Source organism: Drosophila teissieri, chromosome X (assembly GCF_016746235.2).
Source record: "Drosophila teissieri strain GT53w chromosome X, Prin_Dtei_1.1, whole genome shotgun sequence".
In the NCBI taxonomy this organism is placed as follows: Eukaryota; Metazoa; Arthropoda; class Insecta; order Diptera; family Drosophilidae; genus Drosophila; species Drosophila teissieri.
The window spans coordinates 114089-134236 of NC_053034.1; the positions used below are offsets into that span (position 1 = coordinate 114089).

Genomic DNA, 20148 nt, shown 5'->3' on the forward strand with positions numbered 1-20148 from the left:
TACATATATTAGCATAAAGCTTTATTCTTTCATGTATGGTAACATTAAATATAATGTTCAACAATTAAACCGTTAGCAGTGTGAACAAAAACGATTAAAAAGTAAATATTATAAAAGCCTTCCGAGAAGAACAAAAAAAATATTATCAATCAGAGCATATGGTAAACATATCAATTAGAGAATGGAGCAGGATCAGAAGCGTTATTGTAAATGGGAGCAGGATCAGGAGCATATATACAGGAAATGGAAGAAGACGAATCTTAAACCGACTGACTGCCGTTCTCGCCGACTGTTGAAGCTACTGGCCTCTGAAGTCGCAGCGAGGAGCGACATGGCAACGCGAATTGGTATTTGTTGTGACTCAGGAGCGCATAGCGTTGCTGCGGAGCAAAGTCCCACAACGCCCGCTCGATCACATGAAGGGCGTCCGGACTGAGCACATCTGCTGTATACTGCGTAGGAGCCCCAACGGCCAAGGACATGGCTGAAACAAAGTGAAAAAGTTGTATATAATTGATTTCTTAAACCTGATGGAAAACCTCACTTTGTGCCACTGGTGCCTTGTACAATGACTCTGCTGTCATGCCGCAGGTATCCAACGCAACTACGCTGACGCCATAGGGATGCAGCTCCTTGCGCAGCTCTTCGGCACACTTGTCTACGGCAACGCGTGAGGCATTAAAGGCAACCAGTCCATCACCTCCGTTTCCAGCACTTCCACCTCCGCCAACTCCTCCCAAGTAAAGGAGTCTTCCACGTGTCGGACGCAGGAAGCCCACAAAGGCCTTGGCCACACGCAAAGTGCCCAGTATGTTGGTTCTGAGCATGTGCTCCCACTGCTGGACATCCTGGGATTCAACCTGGCCCCGGAAAACACTGCCACTAGTGTTGATTACGGCCGCAATCCCGCGCTCATCGGCATTTAAGTTGGCGCCCATTACAACGGTAGCCTCGCGAAGCACATCCTCTCGAGTAACATCCAGTCTCATCGGAATAATAGTGCCTGCAATGGGTTCCTCACTGTACTCTCGGATCTTCATCCAACCGCAAAGAAGTTTGGCGGGTAGCGAGTCTTGGGCCTCTTTCATTCCAGCGAAAACCCGACATCCTTTGTTGGCCAAATGGGTGCACAACTGAAGACCCAAAGCGGTATCCGCACTGGTTATCAAGACCACCCGACTGGGATGACTACCCGCACTGGCAGAGACGCTATCCTCGCGCACCTTACAGATCAGGTAGATAAGCAACGCGCCGGCGATCGAAAAAAGCGCCAGCAACTGGAAGCCCAACACCAGCATGGTCATTGCCTCCATTATAACATCGCTGGAATAGAAGAAAAAGATGAGATTACAGGTGAGCAGTCTGGTAGCACTGAGAATGTAATTTGTTAGTACAACTGTTTTGAGAAGATCCATTTAATATTATAATCAATTAAAGAAGTAAAAACTAGAGACGACTTTAACATACAAAAGATATAAACTTTTGTGACGATGATGAAGTTCAAGTTCCGTAACTTCCGTAATAAATATACTTTTTTATATTTACTCATTTGGTACGCTCTATAACAAATGTAAAACTCACAGGAGTTTTATTTTGTAGTGTACTAAATTAATACATTTAAGATCGTGTATTTATATAGACGAATTTCCAAAAATCTTATTTGTATATAAAAAGATGAGTTATCTAAAGTGCTATACGGTTGCAAGTGTAGCACGAACCTTAAAACCTTTTCAGGTTAATTTTTAAATTATGGTATTTAAAATGTGTGGATTGTAATTTTAGAACTAACAAGCTGCTAAACACAAGTAAACTAATTTTACGAATTAACGATTAGAGACAAACAGACTCAGATTTTTATTACGAATTAAATTTTATCGTATTTTAGTATCTTCAACGGAGTATTGGGTTTTTACAATTACAGATGACTTATCATCATTTGATGCGTTTTAGGCGAGATGTCAATGCCATTTATCACCCAGCCCCGAACGGCTCTAATTTCCTATATTTAACATTTTTACTTTCACCAAACTTTCTCCTAAACCATTTAAAATCTTGGTACGCAATCCTTTTTAGTTTTGCGATGAGTCGTTGTGATCGAATGATCGCTGTAGACTTGCATTTTTTCTTGTATTATTCGCATACTCGCTCTGTGCATTTCATCGGAGTGATATAGACATTTTTAAATAAATCGCAATATTTGTTTGTTTGTGCAGATCAGCTGATGAATTTATACAATTGTTGAAAATGGGACAATTTATTTATTTTTTTTTGAATAACTTCCTAGCACCGCAAGTAAAACCTTTTTTAATAAAAGTGCTAGTTCCGCGAATTTAAATTCACAATAATAAAAATATTTAATCACAATAACCTAATTAAATTCAAATGTATCTATAAGTAATGTGTTCGAACACTTAAGATGATATTAAGATATATTAGTTTGGCTAATAAATCATTAAGAACCCTATAGAGGTTTTATAACGAAAGCGTGTCTGAAACAAATATACACTAATCGAAACTTTTTCATCTAAAGTAGGAGTTTAATGAATTTTAGATTTCGGTAACCAGAGATTACATTTGCAGTATATAAAGTGTATATTTCTATATAGCTTTGATATATTATGATCAACATTAAGAACTTTATAAAGGTTTTATAACGAAAATGTGTAAGAAACGTATGTACACTAATGGACACTTTCTCTTCCAAACGAGGAGTTTAATCACCCTCTAGAGTTGGGTAACCAGAGATTGCACTTGCAGAGTATATGTAGTGGATATTTTTATTTAGCTTGTATATACCTACAGACGTATAAATATGTACATATATCTTAGTCTTTTGGCATTTTACTTACTTTAGACTCTTCAGGTTGCCGACGCATCAAATAACAACTTTACGCTTGTCTTGCACTATTTCCTTTCTTTCTATTTATTATGATTTAATTATCGCACATTTTTCGACGCCTGTAAAAAATATACGGCCGGTCTCTCGAAGAAATCGAAAATTTTTCAAGTGGGCTAACGGCATATAGATACATAGCTACCCAAGTATCTTTGGATCCATGGACACGACAAACGAACGTGTCCAGCGAGGCGTAGCCAACCATTTGGAAACAAACTATGCCTACGTTTTCTTGACTTTCCACTTCTGATGCAGAAAAGGAGGAGGTTTGGGGTTGGGTAAGTGCGTTTTAGAGACAGGGGATGGACCGAAGCAAAAGTTTGTGCCCATACTACTGTAGTTGAAGAGCCGTGATCTATGACAAGTATTTTTACATACATACGATTTACATCGCAAGTTAATGGGAGCAGATGGTATTAGGTTGGGCGGCTTGATACCACTTTTCTCTCCCCAAGGCTATTTTATTTGCAGTTTTTTGACCATAATTGTTGCCATTTCAATATATGTATATTCGAATCATTTTTTTTTTTGCTTTGAAATAATTTATGAAATATAGAGGCATAATAATATTTATATCTTATCCTTGAACTAGCTGTTAGATTTATATACTCTGACTTGGAAACAAATTGATTGTCACTGATACACTTTCTGCGGCTGGTGGTACCGGCGTTTGCCTTCATCGTTAAGCTGAAAGAAGTTTGTCGACACGCGGAAATGGGTTTGCCATATTTGCGGCATTTTGGGCTTAAGTGTAGGGTAAACGGAATGTACGCTGCTTTTGGTCAAACTACCGATTCAGCGGTACTGCATCCGCCACCGATTGCGTAATTAAACAAACAAACGGCGGAAAAAAACAAATGCATAATGGCAATCAAACAATACGAGGAAATTGGAGAAAACTTAGAGAGAAGTTTTGGTATCTGCCAGTTTTTTGGAAAAGATATCGGACATGGTCTAAAGACCAACTTGATCCTATGTCGATTAATATACATTTCAGTTATGGATTATATTTACAAGTTTTAAAATATCAGCAAAGATGTAAAGTACATTACTTTCATTCTTACATTGTATACATTTTGTAAAACTCTATCGTTTAGGTGTTATACTTGTATTAAATTTTGTTTTTGGATTCGGTTGTTTCAAGAGCTATGATATGTATAAACGTGTTGTATAAGCATTATAAAACTGCTTTCGGAGTAGACTTGCCGCTAGTCGTTATATCCACTGCCTGACAGTTCTAATGAATCTTAGAACGGACTCTAATATGCCTGTGGCGCGGGTTTGCTATTAATCAATTACTATTAAGCATTACAGTCATCAAGCAGTTACCCGAAAAATCAAACCGCTAGGTAATTGTGGCAGAAATGAAGTGAGCTGCATTCAGAAATTAAACAGCTAATAGTTAAAATGTGCCGATGAATCTAGTCGGGATAAGACAAACATCGCTTGTCCTCTATCTCCCTTAGCATATTTTTATACCCGTTACTTATAGAGTATTAACAAAGACATTCACATGTATTTGGTATTAGGGTATACTAGATTCGTTAAGAAGTATACGTGTTATACTGTTTAGCATACCAATAGTAAACTAATAGATACTAGTAGTGAGCCGGTAGATGTCACCTCGGGTGCAATTTTTAAATCAGTACTTATATACAGATAAAATACGCGTCCAGTTTCGACAGGTTGGTCCAATCTTTTTAGAGTTTGGCCTAAACACTTAAACTTACATTTTGCTATACCAGTTACTCGTAGGGTAAAAGGGTTAATAGATTCTCTGCAACCATGCCCACTCTAGACCAACAAACCGCAAAGAGCTGTCACGCACACACAATTTAGAAATTTGTTGAATTTTACAACATTCCTTGTCAATTTAAATCGTTATGACAATAAATTTGTCAAATATCTTTCTAGCACTCCCTCTAGCTGAGTGACGGGTATCCGAAGTGTAGAGTAAGAAGTATAAATCGCAAATTTCGTCCTCTCTTGTTGTTAGAGCGGCCCACGATTTGTGTTTTACTCGCATTGAGTACGAGGCAATTCGGGTAAATACCAATAACTATATTTGTTTGACTGGCTTTTGTGAATTTTATGAATCCAGCTCGTTACAAGTAGGGTCGTTTCCCATACGATTTAATATAATTTATGCATATATTTATCGATAAGCACAGTTATTTTATAATGCAAAGCGAGGATTCTTAAAAGTTGACGCCAATTTTAAAGTCTGATTCTAAAAAGAAGTGTAAACCTGTTTAATCAAGCGATGAATTCAATATATTTAATAAATCGTTTGAATATTTTAGTTATGTTATGAACAATCTAATAGCTGGCCTTGTGGGGTAAAACTGGTTTCAAAAGTTAAAGTGCAACGAAACGATTAATATTTGTAAGATGCTATATTCAATATCGCCTCAATCGCTTAAACTATTTTTGGGCTCGGCCTTTTCCCCTTCGTTGCTTGAACGCAAATGCAAAGCGAAATTATTGTCTGATTGCCATAATTGATGATGCGATAGAAGAAATAGAAGGAAAACGCCGATAAAAACAATAGTCACGACAGAAAAAGTATGCAAAACAAAACCAAAACAAAGCAAATCTAGTAGCCCTAATTAATTTTCACTTCAATTGTGGAAAAAAATTGAACATTTTATTTATTCAGATTTTGTAAAAATTTGTCTTTTCGGAGTTATTTAGTAGTCGAATGCCACAACATGAATTTCTGATAAAATATTTAATGCTCCTCAAATTGCAATTTGTTTGGGTCATTTACTTAAGCTATTGTTTTTCGTTTGAGTATTAACCAAAAGTCATATGTCAATTTGTCCAGATACAAAACCAGGGCCTCAGATTTGACTGAGATATAGGGAGCACAGCACATCATCTAAATTAAATTAAATTATTTAAAATTGTATTCGTTTGGACAAGTTTCTGTGCTTGTATTACGCGGTACCCTCTCGTATACGTGGGCCTTTTTTTTTTATTTAATTCCGCTTGTTTTCATGTTCCGATGTAAAGAAGTGCCGTTTATTGATCTTGCTTTTCCTCACCTAAGATTAGCTCATCATCTTTCAGTCAAGTGAGCTAAGAACGGGCATAAAGACGCTTTACTCCGAGATTTTGGGGTCGGATGACATCATTTTTGCGACCCATCAATATGTGGTCTCATGAAGTGGGAGTGGTAAGAGAGAACCTATAAACGATAATCTACCATGGCTTTCGGCAACACTATTCGCAATGGAATATTCTCTACGCAAAGAACAAAGCATTTGATGAGACCCTTTGAAGTATATATAATCTTGATTAGTGATGCAAGTTGAGTCAATACACATGACTATGTGTGTCTATGTTATAAGTCCATGTCCTTAAGTCTATGTTTTATTTCCACTGCAAATATAAGTCGAAACATGCTGAGTGAAACTTACGTAAAATATAGCAAATATGATAACAAATGAAAGCCCTATTTAGTTTTTTTTTGTAAAAAGTTGTTTCGAAGTATTTGTATTTTATATATTTTGCTTGTAAACCATTTAGTGAATTAATAGCAAATTCGGCTATCGTGTGTGTCAAGTACAAAAGCACTTTGTTTTAAATTTAGATGTCTGCTTTTGTTGGCCCAAAAACCGAAAATAAAAACTAAAAAATGCATTGCGTTTGCAGCTGAACAACTTTACGCTCCATTCAGCATTAAAATTGCTTTGTGCCACTTTCAAAGCTATTTCTACTGCAACAAAAGCAACTGCTTCTCTAAATTTGTTTTTTTTTCTTCTGTGTTTGGTTTTAATTATTTCTTATTTTCTATTTGCAACCATTTGGAATGCCTCCTATGCACTTTTAAGCTCTTTTCTTATTGGCAACACACACCAAAACAGGTGGAACTAAATCAATTGATGGTAAAGGGCTTCCATGTATATAACCGTGCACGTATCGTTGTCTGGAGGAAGGTCGCAAAAGTCACAGGTGTCTTGCATCAGATTGGAGGGCAGAGAACGGTTGGAAACGATAATTAAAGAGGGGCAGACAAATTAACAAATTTTGCCAATTTAACACCAGTGGCAGGAAATTCCTCAACCGTGTGTTTTCAACCCCCGTTGGCTGGCACATCACAGTCGATAAAATAAAAAACACTTTCAGTGTAGTTGCGAACATATAAGACGTTGCCATGAAACGAGCTTTCCTTTTTTGGTGTTGCCACTTTATAATGGAGGTTTTCCGATGGGGTGATCTGCGTATGCCTCGGGAATTTTAATCATATTTCTCTGTTCGGACATGCCTAATAATTTGTTGTTGCGCATGCGCTGTTTCCATTTCTTTGTGCTTACGGCTTACTGCAGCTGACGAAGAATCCACAACAAAATATCTATACATACACACTTAAACAAAAATTTCGATTTTATTTTCTTTTTGCCAATTCTAGGTGAAGTTTGTGTGCAATGAGTTAATGGCTAAGTAACAGGTGTGGAGCGTTTTTGTACTTTTGTATTGAATAAACGTAATTTTCGTCCACTTTCACAGCAAAAGTGGTTGATGCCATACTTGCTTAGCTGCACGCCGATCTAATTTTCGCTTTAAATGCATTTCCTGGATGTATCTAACCCAGATCTCTCAGAACGTTAAACACAAACACGGAAATAGAAGTTAAAGAAAGAGTAAATCGGCTCCGAATCAAAGAAAAACCGTGGATAACAGTTTTTCCTATTCGGACATTCTCAAAAACGCAGCTGGGACTGAACGTTCTTAATATTCTATCGGTAAATGCATCCGAAATTTGAAGTGAACGGCTAGAACCTGACTGAATGTTAAATGTTTTGAGCAATAGGATCCACATTAATCTTGTGTGCGAGCTTGTGGAAGAGCTATTTCAGAACAGCTTTCCATTTCAGGAATGCCCGCTAAACAAGCCTTTTTTTTTGCATTCAAGCCATTGCTTATTTTACTCCCAAGTGCTTATGTAGTAAATATCTAAAATATTATCTTGAGGAATTTACAGTGTACATTCTTTTGTATAATTGTATCTGGCGCATTATCGTGTCTGTTGGTATAAAGAAGATTTGGCACGAGCTAAAATGTATTTAAAGAGATCTTACGAATCTGCAGTTAAAGCTAAGATAAAATCGGTATGCAAAGGGGGAGTGAGGGGTTTCGTCATGGGAAGGCCCAGGTTTTGGCCCTAAGACACGTTTGAAGCTCACCTTTTGGTATATGTCCAATTTTAAAATTTAAATCTGGTTGGCTAAAAAAAATGACACTTATATAGGAACAAAAATTTTAAAAAAAAAAACAAAACACGCGACGCGATATCAAGTATTCACTTTAAATTCACGGTTGTGATTTAATTTTTTTGTTTTTTGGTTTACCAATTTAACGCACAGTATGCCGATAGCCCAGGTGTGCTTAAGTGCGACAGAGAGAGGAATTTGCTACTTATTTGTTGTTGTTTTTAACTCTTTGAGTCAGCGATATTTTTCCGCACTGCGACTTTATCGACTGAGCTGAAACTCAAGACTGGTGGCTTGAAATTCGGGTTTGCTTTACCGAACAAAAATAGCCGAAGATCAGGCGGCGTAGACGAGGTCTTTCGGCCCCATCACGCAGTCGTGCCCCCCTCCCCACCACCTTTCCTAAATGCCTTCTTTTAAACACGCTTTTGCGATCGTGTGTCAGGCGAAAAAATGTCAAACGATAGCTGGTGATCCTTAACTGGTTTTCAAGTCTGCAGTCCGTAGTCATGAATGTAAATAATACTCCCGAGCCACTTTATTTACATTCCACATATTGAGGGCGCACAACCTGCTGGAATCAGGCTTTATTGTTAGGACCAGTGCCTAACAAATGTGGGTGTTTTTTTAATACACCTAATAACTTTTTTCTTAAACTATGAATGTGAGAGCATATCAATTCCGTCGATGAAGCCTCTTGTGGAAATATTAAAATTTCGCTTGTAATTCCAAATGGTTGAAAAATTAAAATATGAATGTACATATACTGGGAGGAAATAGGCCGCGTTTTTCCGTTCAATTTCGCACTAAGGAAAACCTGAAACACAAGAAAAAATTGTAAGCTTGACAGGAAAGGGTGTAAAAAGCGGTTTGGCTTAAACTGCGATCGGCCAAGTCGATTGAAAACCTGTTGATGCTTTAGGAAAACAACAATGTAAAGCCCATGATGAATATGTAAAAGTAGCGAAAATAGAGGCAAACGATTTTATATACAATTTTTCCAATTGTCCAAATATTATCCAGTTGATGATAAGGCAGACATTCGTTGCCTCTAGTGAATTTCTCTTTCTGATATTTCCTCTTAGTTAAAGGAGTATTTTAGTTCAACGCTCGAGAAAAACGCGAAACAAGTTTTTCCAGTAGAGGTCAAAGTAATCTGGCTTTTCTGCAGACGATCGCTAAAAGACAGAAAAATTGGAATAAAACAGTCAGGACAAATTAGAGAATTGTCAAGAATATCACACCGAAAAAAAAATTTAAAAAACCGTTCCATACCCGTTGCTCGTTACCTACCTATACTGTTTTTGGGCAAGTTATGGTAAAAACGCCGATTGAAATAATCAGGTTTCTGACAATATTTTTTTGATACAAAATAATTATTATTTTTTCGATAGCAATAAAAATAGTTGTCCAAAAGTGGAATGCCACACCTCGTTGCATTAATTTCGGCATTTCATTACTTTTCATTTCTTAATGCACCAGGCGATCATAATTAGCAGTAGGTGTCTACTAGAAACGAAATGATCGTTGGCCACTTCCTGACATTTCTGTTCGCCTTGTACCTGAAATCCCGAATCTCTCAACTTTCGCAACAAAACTCGAGTCAAAAGTCCGGTTTTCGGCACATTTCATTACTTTATGCACCCGGCGATCATAATTAGCAGTAGGTGACTATTAGAAACGAAATTATCGTTGGCCACTTCCTGACATTTCTGTTCGCCTGGTACCTGAAATCCAGAATCTCCAAATTTTCCCAACAAAACTCGGATTAAAAGTCCGGTTTTTGGCACATTTCATTACTTTATGCACCAGGCGATCATAATTAGCAGTAGGTGACTACTAGAAACGAAATGATCGTTGGCCACTTCCTGACATTTCTGTTCGCCTGGTACCTGAAATCCGGAATCTCTCAACTTTCGCAACAAAACTCGAGTCAAAAGTCCGGTTTTCGGCACATTTCATTACTTTATGCACCCGGCGATCATAATTAGCAGTAGGTGACTATTAGAAACGAAATGATCGTTGGCCACTTCCTGACATTTCTGTTCGCCTGGTATCTGAAATCCAGAATCTCCTTATTTTCTTAACAAAACTTGGATCAAAAGTCCGGTTTTTGGCACATTTCATTACTTTATGCACCAGGCGATCATAATTAGCAGTAGGTGACTACTAGAAACGAAATTATCGTTGGCCACTTCCTGACATTTCTGTTCGCCTGATATCTGAAATCCAGAATCTCCTTATTTTCTTAACAAAACTTGGATCAAAAGTCCGGTTTTCGGCACATTTCATTACTTTATGCACCAGGCGATCATAATTAGCAGTAGGTGACTACTAGAAACGAAATGATCGTTGGCCACTTCCTGACATTTCTGTTCGCCTGGTACCTGAAATCCGGAATCTCTCAACTTTCGCAACAAAACTCGAGTCAAAAGTCCGGTTTTTGGCACATTTCATTACTTTATGCACCAGGAGATCATAATTAGCAGTAGGTGTCTACTAGAAACGAAATGATCGTTGGCCACTTCCTGACATTTCTGTTCGCCTGGTATCTGAAATCCAGAATCTCTCAATTTTCCCAACAAAAGTCCGATTTTTGGCACATTTCATTACTTTATGCACCAGGAGATCATAATTAGCAGTAGGTGTCTACTAGAAACGAAATGATCGTTGGCCACTTTCTGACATTTCTGTTCGCCTTGTACCTGAAATCCCGAATCTCTCAACTTTCGCAACAAAACTCGAGTCAAAAGTCCGGTTTTTGGCACATTTCATTACTTTATGCACCAGGCGATCATAATTAGCAGTAGGTGACTACTAGAAACGAAATGATCGTTGGCCACTTTCTGACATTTCTGTTCGCCTGATATATGAAATCCAGAATCTCCTTATTTTCCCAACAAAACTTGGATCAAAAGTCCGGTTTTCGGCACATTTGATTACTTTATGCACCAGGCGATCATAATTAGCAGTAGGTGACTACTAGAAACGAAATGATCGTTGGCCACTTTCTGACATTTCTGTTCGCCTGGTATCTGAAATCCAGAATCTCTCAATTTTCCCAACAAAAGTCCGATTTTTGGCACATTTCATTACTTTATGCACCAGGCGATCATAATTAGCAGTAGGTGACTACTAGAAACGAAATGATCGTTGGCCACTTTCTGACATTTCTGTTCGCCTGATATATGAAATCCAGAATCTCCTTATTTTCCCAACAAAACTTGGATCAAAAGTCCGGTTTTCGGCACATTTGATTACTTTATGCACCAGGCGATCATAATTAGCAGTAGGTGACTACTAGAAACGAAATGATCGTTGGCCACTTCCTGACATTTGTGTTCGCCTGGTATCTGAAATCCAGAATCTCCTTATTTTCCCAACAAAACTCGGATCAAAAGTCCGGCTTTTGGCACATTTCATTAGTTTATGCACCAGGCGATCATAATTAGCAGTAGGTGACTATTAGAAACGAAATGATCGTTGGCCACTTCCTGACATTTGTGTTCGCCTGGTATCTGAAATCCAGAATCTCCTTATTTTCCCAACAAAACTCGGATCAAAAGTCCGGCTTTTGGCACATTTCATTAGTTTATGCACCAGGCGATCATAATTAGCAGTAGGTGACTACTAGAAACGAAATGATCGTTGGCCACTTCCTGACATTTGTGTTCGCCTGGTATCTGAAATCCAAAATCTCCTTATTTTCCCAACAAAACTCGGATCAAAAGTCCGGCTTTTGGCACATTTCATTAGTTTATGCACCAGGCGATCATAATTAGCAGTAGGTGTCTACTAGAAACGAAATGATCGTTGGCCACTTTCTGACATTTCTGTTCGCCTGGTATCTGAAATCCAAAATCTCTCAATTTTCCCAACAAAAGTCCGATTTTTGGCACATTTCATTACTTTATGCACCAGGAGATCATAATTAGCAGTAGGTGACTACTAGAAACGAAATGATCGTTGGCCACTTCCTGACATTTGTGTTCGCCTGGTATCTGAAATCCAGAATCTCCTTATTTTCCCAACAAAACTCGGATCAAAAGTCCGGCTTTTGGCACATTTCATTAGTTTATGCACCAGGCGATCATAATTAGCAGTAGGTGACTACTAGAAACGAAATGATCGTTGGCCACTTCCTGACATTTGTGTTCGCCTGGTATCTGAAATCCAGAATCTCCTTATTTTCCCAACAAAACTCGGATCAAAAGTCCGGCTTTTGGCACATTTCATTAGTTTATGCACCAGGCGATCATAATTAGCAGTAGGTGACTACTAGAAACGAAATGATCGTTGGCCACTTCCTGACATTTGTGTTCGCCTGGTATCTGAAATCCAGAATCTCCTTATTTTCCCAACAAAACTCGGATCAAAAGTCCGGCTTTTGGCACATTTCATTAGTTTATGCACCAGGCGATCATAATTAGCAGTAGGTGACTATTAGAAACGAAATGATCGTTGGCCACTTCCTGACATTTGTGTTCGCCTGGTATCTGAAATCCAGAATCTCCTTATTTTCCCAACAAAACTCGGATCAAAAGTCCGGCTTTTGGCACATTTCATTAGTTTATGCACCAGGCGATCATAATTAGCAGTAGGTGACTACTAGAAACGAAATGATCGTTGGCCACTTCCTGACATTTGTGTTCGCCTGGTATCTGAAATCCAGAATCTCCTTATTTTCCCAACAAAACTCGGATCAAAAGTCCGGCTTTTGGCACATTTCATTAGTTTATGCACCAGGCGATCATAATTAGCAGTAGGTGTCTACTAGAAACGAAATGATCGTTGGCCACTTTCTGACATTTCTGTTCGCCTGGTATCTGAAATCCAGAATCTCTCAATTTTCCCAACAAAACTTGGATCAAAAGTCCGGTTTTCGGCACATTTGATTACTTTATGCACCAGGCGATCATAATTAGCAGTAGGTGACTACTAGAAACGAAATGATCGTTGGCCACTTCCTGACATTTGTGTTCGCCTGGTATCTGAAATCCAGAATCTCCTTATTTTCCCAACAAAACTCGGATCAAAAGTCCGGCTTTTGGCACATTTCATTAGTTTATGCACCAGGCGATCATAATTAGCAGTAGGTGACTATTAGAAACGAAATGATCGTTGGCCACTTCCTGACATTTGTGTTCGCCTGGTATCTGAAATCCAGAATCTCCTTATTTTCCCAACAAAACTCGGATCAAAAGTCCGGCTTTTGGCACATTTCATTAGTTTATGCACCAGGCGATCATAATTAGCAGTAGGTGACTACTAGAAACGAAATGATCGTTGGCCACTTCCTGACATTTGTGTTCGCCTGGTATCTGAAATCCAGAATCTCCTTATTTTCCCAACAAAACTCGGATCAAAAGTCCGGCTTTTGGCACATTTCATTAGTTTATGCACCAGGCGATCATAATTAGCAGTAGGTGTCTACTAGAAACGAAATGATCGTTGGCCACTTTCTGACATTTCTGTTCGCCTGGTATCTGAAATCCAAAATCTCTCAATTTTCCCAACAAAAGTCCGATTTTTGGCACATTTCATTACTTTATGCACCAGGAGATCATAATTAGCAGTAGGTGTCTACTAGAAACGAAATGATCGTTGGCCACTTCCTGACATTTCTGATCGCCTGGTATCTGAAATCCAGAATCTCTCAATTTTCCCAACAAAAGTCCGATTTTTGGCACATTTCATTACTTTATGCACCAGGCGATCATAATTAGCAGTAGGTGACTACTAGAAACGAAATGATCGTTGGCCACTTTCTGACATTTCTGTTCGCCTGATATATGAAATCCAGAATCTCCTTATTTTCCCAACAAAACTTGGATCAAAAGTCCGGTTTTCGGCACATTTGATTACTTTATGCACCAGGCGATCATAATTAGCAGTAGGTGACTACTAGAAACGAAATGATCGTTGGCCACTTCCTGACATTTGTGTTCGCCTGGTATCTGAAATCCAGAATCTCCTTATTTTCCCAACAAAACTCGGATCAAAAGTCCGGCTTTTGGCACATTTCATTAGTTTATGCACCAGGCGATCATAATTAGCAGTAGGTGACTACTAGAAACGAAATGATCGTTGGCCACTTCCTGACATTTGTGTTCGCCTGGTATCTGAAATCCAGAATCTCCTTATTTTCCCAACAAAACTCGGATCAAAAGTCCGGCTTTTGGCACATTTCATTAGTTTATGCACCAGGCGATCATAATTAGCAGTAGGTGACTATTAGAAACGAAATGATCGTTGGCCACTTCCTGACATTTGTGTTCGCCTGGTATCTGAAATCCAGAATCTCCTTATTTTCCCAACAAAACTCGGATCAAAAGTCCGGCTTTTGGCACATTTCATTAGTTTATGCACCAGGCGATCATAATTAGCAGTAGGTGACTACTAGAAACGAAATGATCGTTGGCCACTTCCTGACATTTGTGTTCGCCTGGTATCTGAAATCCAGAATCTCCTTATTTTCCCAACAAAACTCGGATCAAAAGTCCGGCTTTTGGCACATTTCATTAGTTTATGCACCAGGCGATCATAATTAGCAGTAGGTGTCTACTAGAAACGAAATGATCGTTGGCCACTTTCTGACATTTCTGTTCGCCTGGTATCTGAAATCCAGAATCTCTCAATTTTCCCAACAAAACTTGGATCAAAAGTCCGGTTTTCGGCACATTTGATTACTTTATGCACCAGGCGATCATAATTAGCAGTAGGTGACTACTAGAAACGAAATGATCGTTGGCCACTTCCTGACATTTGTGTTCGCCTGGTATCTGAAATCCAGAATCTCCTTATTTTCCCAACAAAACTCGGATCAAAAGTCCGGCTTTTGGCACATTTCATTAGTTTATGCACCAGGCGATCATAATTAGCAGTAGGTGACTATTAGAAACGAAATGATCGTTGGCCACTTCCTGACATTTGTGTTCGCCTGGTATCTGAAATCCAGAATCTCCTTATTTTCCCAACAAAACTCGGATCAAAAGTCCGGCTTTTGGCACATTTCATTAGTTTATGCACCAGGCGATCATAATTAGCAGTAGGTGACTACTAGAAACGAAATGATCGTTGGCCACTTCCTGACATTTGTGTTCGCCTGGTATCTGAAATCCAGAATCTCCTTATTTTCCCAACAAAACTCGGATCAAAAGTCCGGCTTTTGGCACATTTCATTAGTTTATGCACCAGGCGATCATAATTAGCAGTAGGTGTCTACTAGAAACGAAATGATCGTTGGCCACTTTCTGACATTTCTGTTCGCCTGGTATCTGAAATCCAAAATCTCTCAATTTTCCCAACAAAAGTCCGATTTTTGGCACATTTCATTACTTTATGCACCAGGAGATCATAATTAGCAGTAGGTGTCTACTAGAAACGAAATGATCGTTGGCCACTTCCTGACATTTCTGATCGCCTGGTATCTGAAATCCAGAATCTCTCAATTTTCCCAACAAAAGTCCGATTTTTGGCACATTTCATTACTTTATGCACCAGGCGATCATAATTAGCAGTAGGTGACTACTAGAAACGAAATGATCGTTGGCCACTTTCTGACATTTCTGTTCGCCTGATATATGAAATCCAGAATCTCCTTATTTTCCCAACAAAACTTGGATCAAAAGTCCGGTTTTCGGCACATTTGATTACTTTATGCACCAGGCGATCATAATTAGCAGTAGGTGACTACTAGAAACGAAATGATCGTTGGCCACTTCCTGACATTTGTGTTCGCCTGGTATCTGAAATCCAGAATCTCCTTATTTTCCCAACAAAACTCGGATCAAAAGTCCGGCTTTTGGCACATTTCATTAGTTTATGCACCAGGCGATCATAATTAGCAGTAGGTGACTACTAGAAACGAAATGATCGTTGGCCACTTCCTGACATTTGTGTTCGCCTGGTATCTGAAATCCAGAATCTCCTTATTTTCCCAACAAAACTCGGATCAAAAGTCCGGCTTTTGGCACATTTCATTAGTTTATGCACCAGGCGATCATAATTAGCAGTAGGTGACTACTAGAAACGAAATGATCGTTGGCCACTTCCTGACATTTGTGTTCGCCTGGTATCTGAAATCCAGAATCTCCTTATTTTCCCAACAAAACTCGGATCAAAAGTCCGGCTTTTGGCACATTTCATTAGTTTATGCACCAGGCGATCATAATTAGCAGTAGGTGACTACTAGAAACGAAATGATCGTTGGCCACTTCCTGACATTTGTGTTCGCCTGGTATCTGAAATCCAGAATCTCCTTATTTTCCCAACAAAACTCGGATCAAAAGTCCGGCTTTTGGCACATTTCATTACTTTATGCACCAGGCGATCATAATTAGCAGTAGGTGACTACTAGAAACGAAATTATCGTTGGCCACTTCCTGACATTTCTGTTCGCCTGGTATCTGAAATCCAAAATCTCTCAATTTTCCCAACAAAAGTCCGATTTTTGGCACATTTCATTACTTTATGCACCAGGAGATCATAATTAGCAGTAGGTGTCTACTAGAAACGAAATGATCGTTGGCCACTTTCTGACATTTCTGTTCGCCTGGTATCTGAAATCCAAAATCTCTCAATTTTCCCAACAAAAGTCCGATTTTTGGCACATTTCATTACTTTATGCACCAGGAGATCATAATTAGCAGTAGGTGTCTACTAGAAACGAAATGATCGTTGGCCACTTCCTGACATTTGTGTTCGCCTGGTATCTGAAATCCAAAATCTCTCAATTTTCCCAACAAAAGTCCGATTTTTGGCACATTTCATTACTTTATGCACCAGGCGATCATAATTAGCAGTAGGTGACTACTAGAAACGAAATTATCGTTGGCCACTTCCTGACATTTCTGTTCGCCTGGTATCTGAAATCCAAAATCTCTCAATTTTCCCAACAAAAGTCCGATTTTTGGCACATTTCATTACTTTATGCACCAGGAGATCATAATTAGCAGTAGGTGTCTACTAGAAACGAAATGATCGTTGGCCACTTCCTGACATTTCTGATCGCCTGGTATCTGAAATCCAGAATCTCTCAATTTTCCCAACAAATGTCCGATTTTTGGCACATTTCATTACTTTATGCACCAGGAGATCATAATTAGCAGTAGGTGTCTACTAGAAACGAAATGATCTCTTGGCCACTTCCTGACATTTCTGTTAACCTGGTATCTGAAATCCAGAAATAAAATTTCCATATTTGGAGAAAAATATTAAACATGGTTCTTGCTATATTTTCATTCAGTAAATATTAAAAAATATATTTTAAATATAAACTTTTACCAACTTCCTGCGTAAGCATTAGCAGAGGCATATGCGCCAGTACCACCTCCTCCGGATGCCCAACTACTAGCACTGCTGATGGCGTACGAATGACCGTCCCCCCAACCGCCCCCAACCTGATGGGGTGCGCCTTCATGGTACCCACCTCCTCCTCCGTTGTTACCACCACCTACTCCGTGGTAACCGCTATAGGCTGGGTAATCGACAAAGAGTCTTATGGTGCTGTCTCCTCCGTTGATATAACCACCACCCTCTGATGCTCTGTGGTATCCATTTCTCTCATTGTAGCCGCCACTATGATATCCCCCACTGTTGCCGTTGTAGCCGTTCCCTCCACCTCTACTTCCGAAAAGCAGCTTTCTTTTTAAGGCGAGTAAACTTGGAGTGGTGACGCTCACGCAGCTGGTTAATACAAGAAGCCAGAAGGCAACATGCTGCCAACTCCTCATTTTACTTGACGATTTGCAATTGGTTTTCCGGATTTTATTGGCGCTAAAACAGATGGGTAACTAGTCGTCAACTGTAAATTGCATCTTTATATATGAACACCCATTGTTTACTGTTCGATCGGTCGTCATCACTGGGAGCCATTGAATTTTCTCATGGATTGCAATGATTTATACAATACTTACGTGGCCGACGGACATTAAACATTCTTTATTTAATTGATCAGTGGGAATAATAAACTCGTCGATTGCTTTGATGTTCTTTATGAAAAAATAAGGTTTACAAATTAAAAAAAAAAATGTTTAAGAAAGCGGTTATATTACCAACAGCAATAACAAACACATTGCTCATAATATGATTATGAATGTAGTACATCTAAATAAAATCGTTTCTTTTATTTCGTTTACAGGATAAGCAGATGTACCGCACTCGTTAAAAAATCGGAATATCAAGCTTAATTGAAATTGAATGGGTATACCGGAGTATACCCGATGATACTACTCAGTTAGAGTAGTAGCAATTATTTGCATGCCATCTGTTGGAAAATCCCTCTTAATTGGACAAAAAGGAAAAACAGAATAAACCCAGTATATTTTTACAAAGCTTCATGTTCGTATTATCTACCAAGCTTTTACATTAGAAGCGTATTCCAACTTCTTTACCTGGGAACTCAAAGCTAAAGTTAATGTATTACCTACTTTTGTGCAGCGTTTTAAAACTCAGCACCTGAAAATGATTGTGTACTTGTGGGCGCAGCCTGTTGGAACGTCTATTCGCCAGGTGTTTTAAACCGAAAAATCACAAAATTTGCCCTATAACATTAAGATTTTTAATGAAATTGTTTTGGTTGTAGTAGAAAACTACATATTTGTCATGCAAATCAGAATTTTTTAGGGCAAATTGGGTGATTTTTCGGTTTAAAACACCTGGAAATCAGAATTTCCAGAAGGCGACCAACGCTCAGTTGGTAGTTTATTTCAATAAACCTGCTACTGATAATGATCGCCTGCTAACAAGAAAGTAATTCAATTTTTCGGCATAAAATAAAGTTCAAAATATTAAGTGTTGATGGGCTCTTTCATTTTCCTCTTTTATATTGCTATTTGTACTGGGGTACATTTATTGATTTAACAAGTTGGTTATTACAAGCATGTGCCATTTGTTACAATTTGTAGGTAAGTAACGTAATAACAAAAAAATTTCATTTTGGATACATATGTACAGTATTTACAAAAGTGGTTAAAGATTGATTTGACAACGTTCTAGAATTGGACAAAGATTTTAGGCCCAACCTCCAGCTGGCTGCCAACCGCCGCCACCGCCGCCTCCATGGCCGCCGCCGCCACCTCCATGGCCGCCGCCGCCGCCGCCAGAGCTCAGTTTGATGATTTTTATGACCTTGGTGCCGCCACCTCCGCTGCTTCCGTGACCACCACCTCCGCCTGATGACCAACCGCCACCTCCTCCTCCTCCAGAAGACCAGCCTCCTCCTCCTCCTCCACCACCACCATGTCCTCCTCCACCTCCTCCGCCGCCGCCGAGACTTATGATTTTGATGAGTTTAACATCGCCTCCGCTTCCGCCGCCTCCCCCTGAGGACCAGCCACCGCCGCCACCTCCAGAAGACCATCCCCCTCCGGCCCCGCTGCCTCCTCCTGAGGACCAGCCACCTCCTCCTCCGCCGCCTCCAGAAGATCCACTCTCCGTAATCACTTTAATGATTTGCACGTCTCCTCCGCCTCCATGACCACCACCACCGCCACCACCTCCTGATGACCAACCGCCTCCACCTCCTCCAGAGGACCAGCCACCTCCTCCGCCGGGCTTAGGCTTAGCCGTCACACTGGCCGCTCCGATGAGCAGGAGGCACACAAAGGCCTGAAAAGCATAAACACTTTATTAGAATCACTTAAAAAAAAATAGCCAGCGCTATAATTTAGGATAATTCAGGATAATTTAGTAGTTATCCTGGCGAACCGTACTTTCATAGCTTAAAACACTCCGCTTGGGTTAACTAGTGGGTTTAGTGCAAATCCACAACTGACACAACCACGGATGGCAGCGAGAGTTTTTATACCAAACCAGACGCAACATAACTTTAGCCGGAAAAGCTTGGCTCTGCCAGATGGCAAAAGGAAAAACATTTTTTAACGCTTACTGTGTGGTTGGCAGATATTGAAGCTGCTACCAAGGCACTGCTAAGAATAAGGTGGTAATCTAAAGAAAGGATATGATAGTACGATTTTTCAAAAGCATAAATTAAATATTATAATATATACTTATATATATATAAAGATATTCTAT

At 39.3% G+C, this 20148-nt stretch overlaps 3 protein-coding genes across 5 annotated transcripts; all 3 read right to left on the bottom strand.

The window, feature by feature from the left end:
- Positions 1 to 8386, bottom strand: LOC122623687 (uncharacterized oxidoreductase SSP0419). Of its 3 annotated transcripts, XM_043802974.1 has the most exons (4): positions 8251 to 8315; positions 8086 to 8126; positions 545 to 1323; positions 1 to 484 (listed from the first exon to the last, which is right to left on the bottom strand). In XM_043802974.1, the coding sequence occupies exons 3-4, from the start codon at positions 1311 to 1313 to the stop codon at positions 261 to 263; spliced, it is 993 nt and encodes a 330-aa protein (XP_043658909.1). In that variant the 5' UTR covers positions 1314 to 1323; positions 8086 to 8126; positions 8251 to 8315; the 3' UTR covers positions 1 to 260. The 3 variants fall into 3 exon arrangements, with proteins under 3 accessions (XP_043658909.1, XP_043658908.1, XP_043658910.1); XM_043802973.1 differs by having other exon boundaries at positions 8086 to 8386; XM_043802975.1 differs by lacking the exons at positions 8086 to 8126; positions 8251 to 8315 and having other exon boundaries at positions 545 to 1352.
- A 9007-nt stretch (positions 8387 to 17393) lies between these two features.
- Positions 17394 to 17846, bottom strand: LOC122623998 (dormancy-associated protein 2-like). Its single transcript, XM_043803411.1, has one exon. The coding sequence runs from the start codon at positions 17844 to 17846 to the stop codon at positions 17394 to 17396; it is 453 nt and encodes a 150-aa protein (XP_043659346.1).
- A 407-nt stretch (positions 17847 to 18253) lies between these two features.
- LOC122623688 (loricrin) lies at positions 18254 to 19968 on the bottom strand. The gene is made up of 2 exons (XM_043802976.1): positions 19827 to 19968; positions 18254 to 19722 (listed from the first exon to the last, which is right to left on the bottom strand). The coding sequence occupies exons 1-2, from the start codon at positions 19830 to 19832 to the stop codon at positions 19126 to 19128; spliced, it is 603 nt and encodes a 200-aa protein (XP_043658911.1). The 5' UTR covers positions 19833 to 19968; the 3' UTR covers positions 18254 to 19125.
- Between the last annotated feature and the right edge of the window lie 180 nt (positions 19969 to 20148).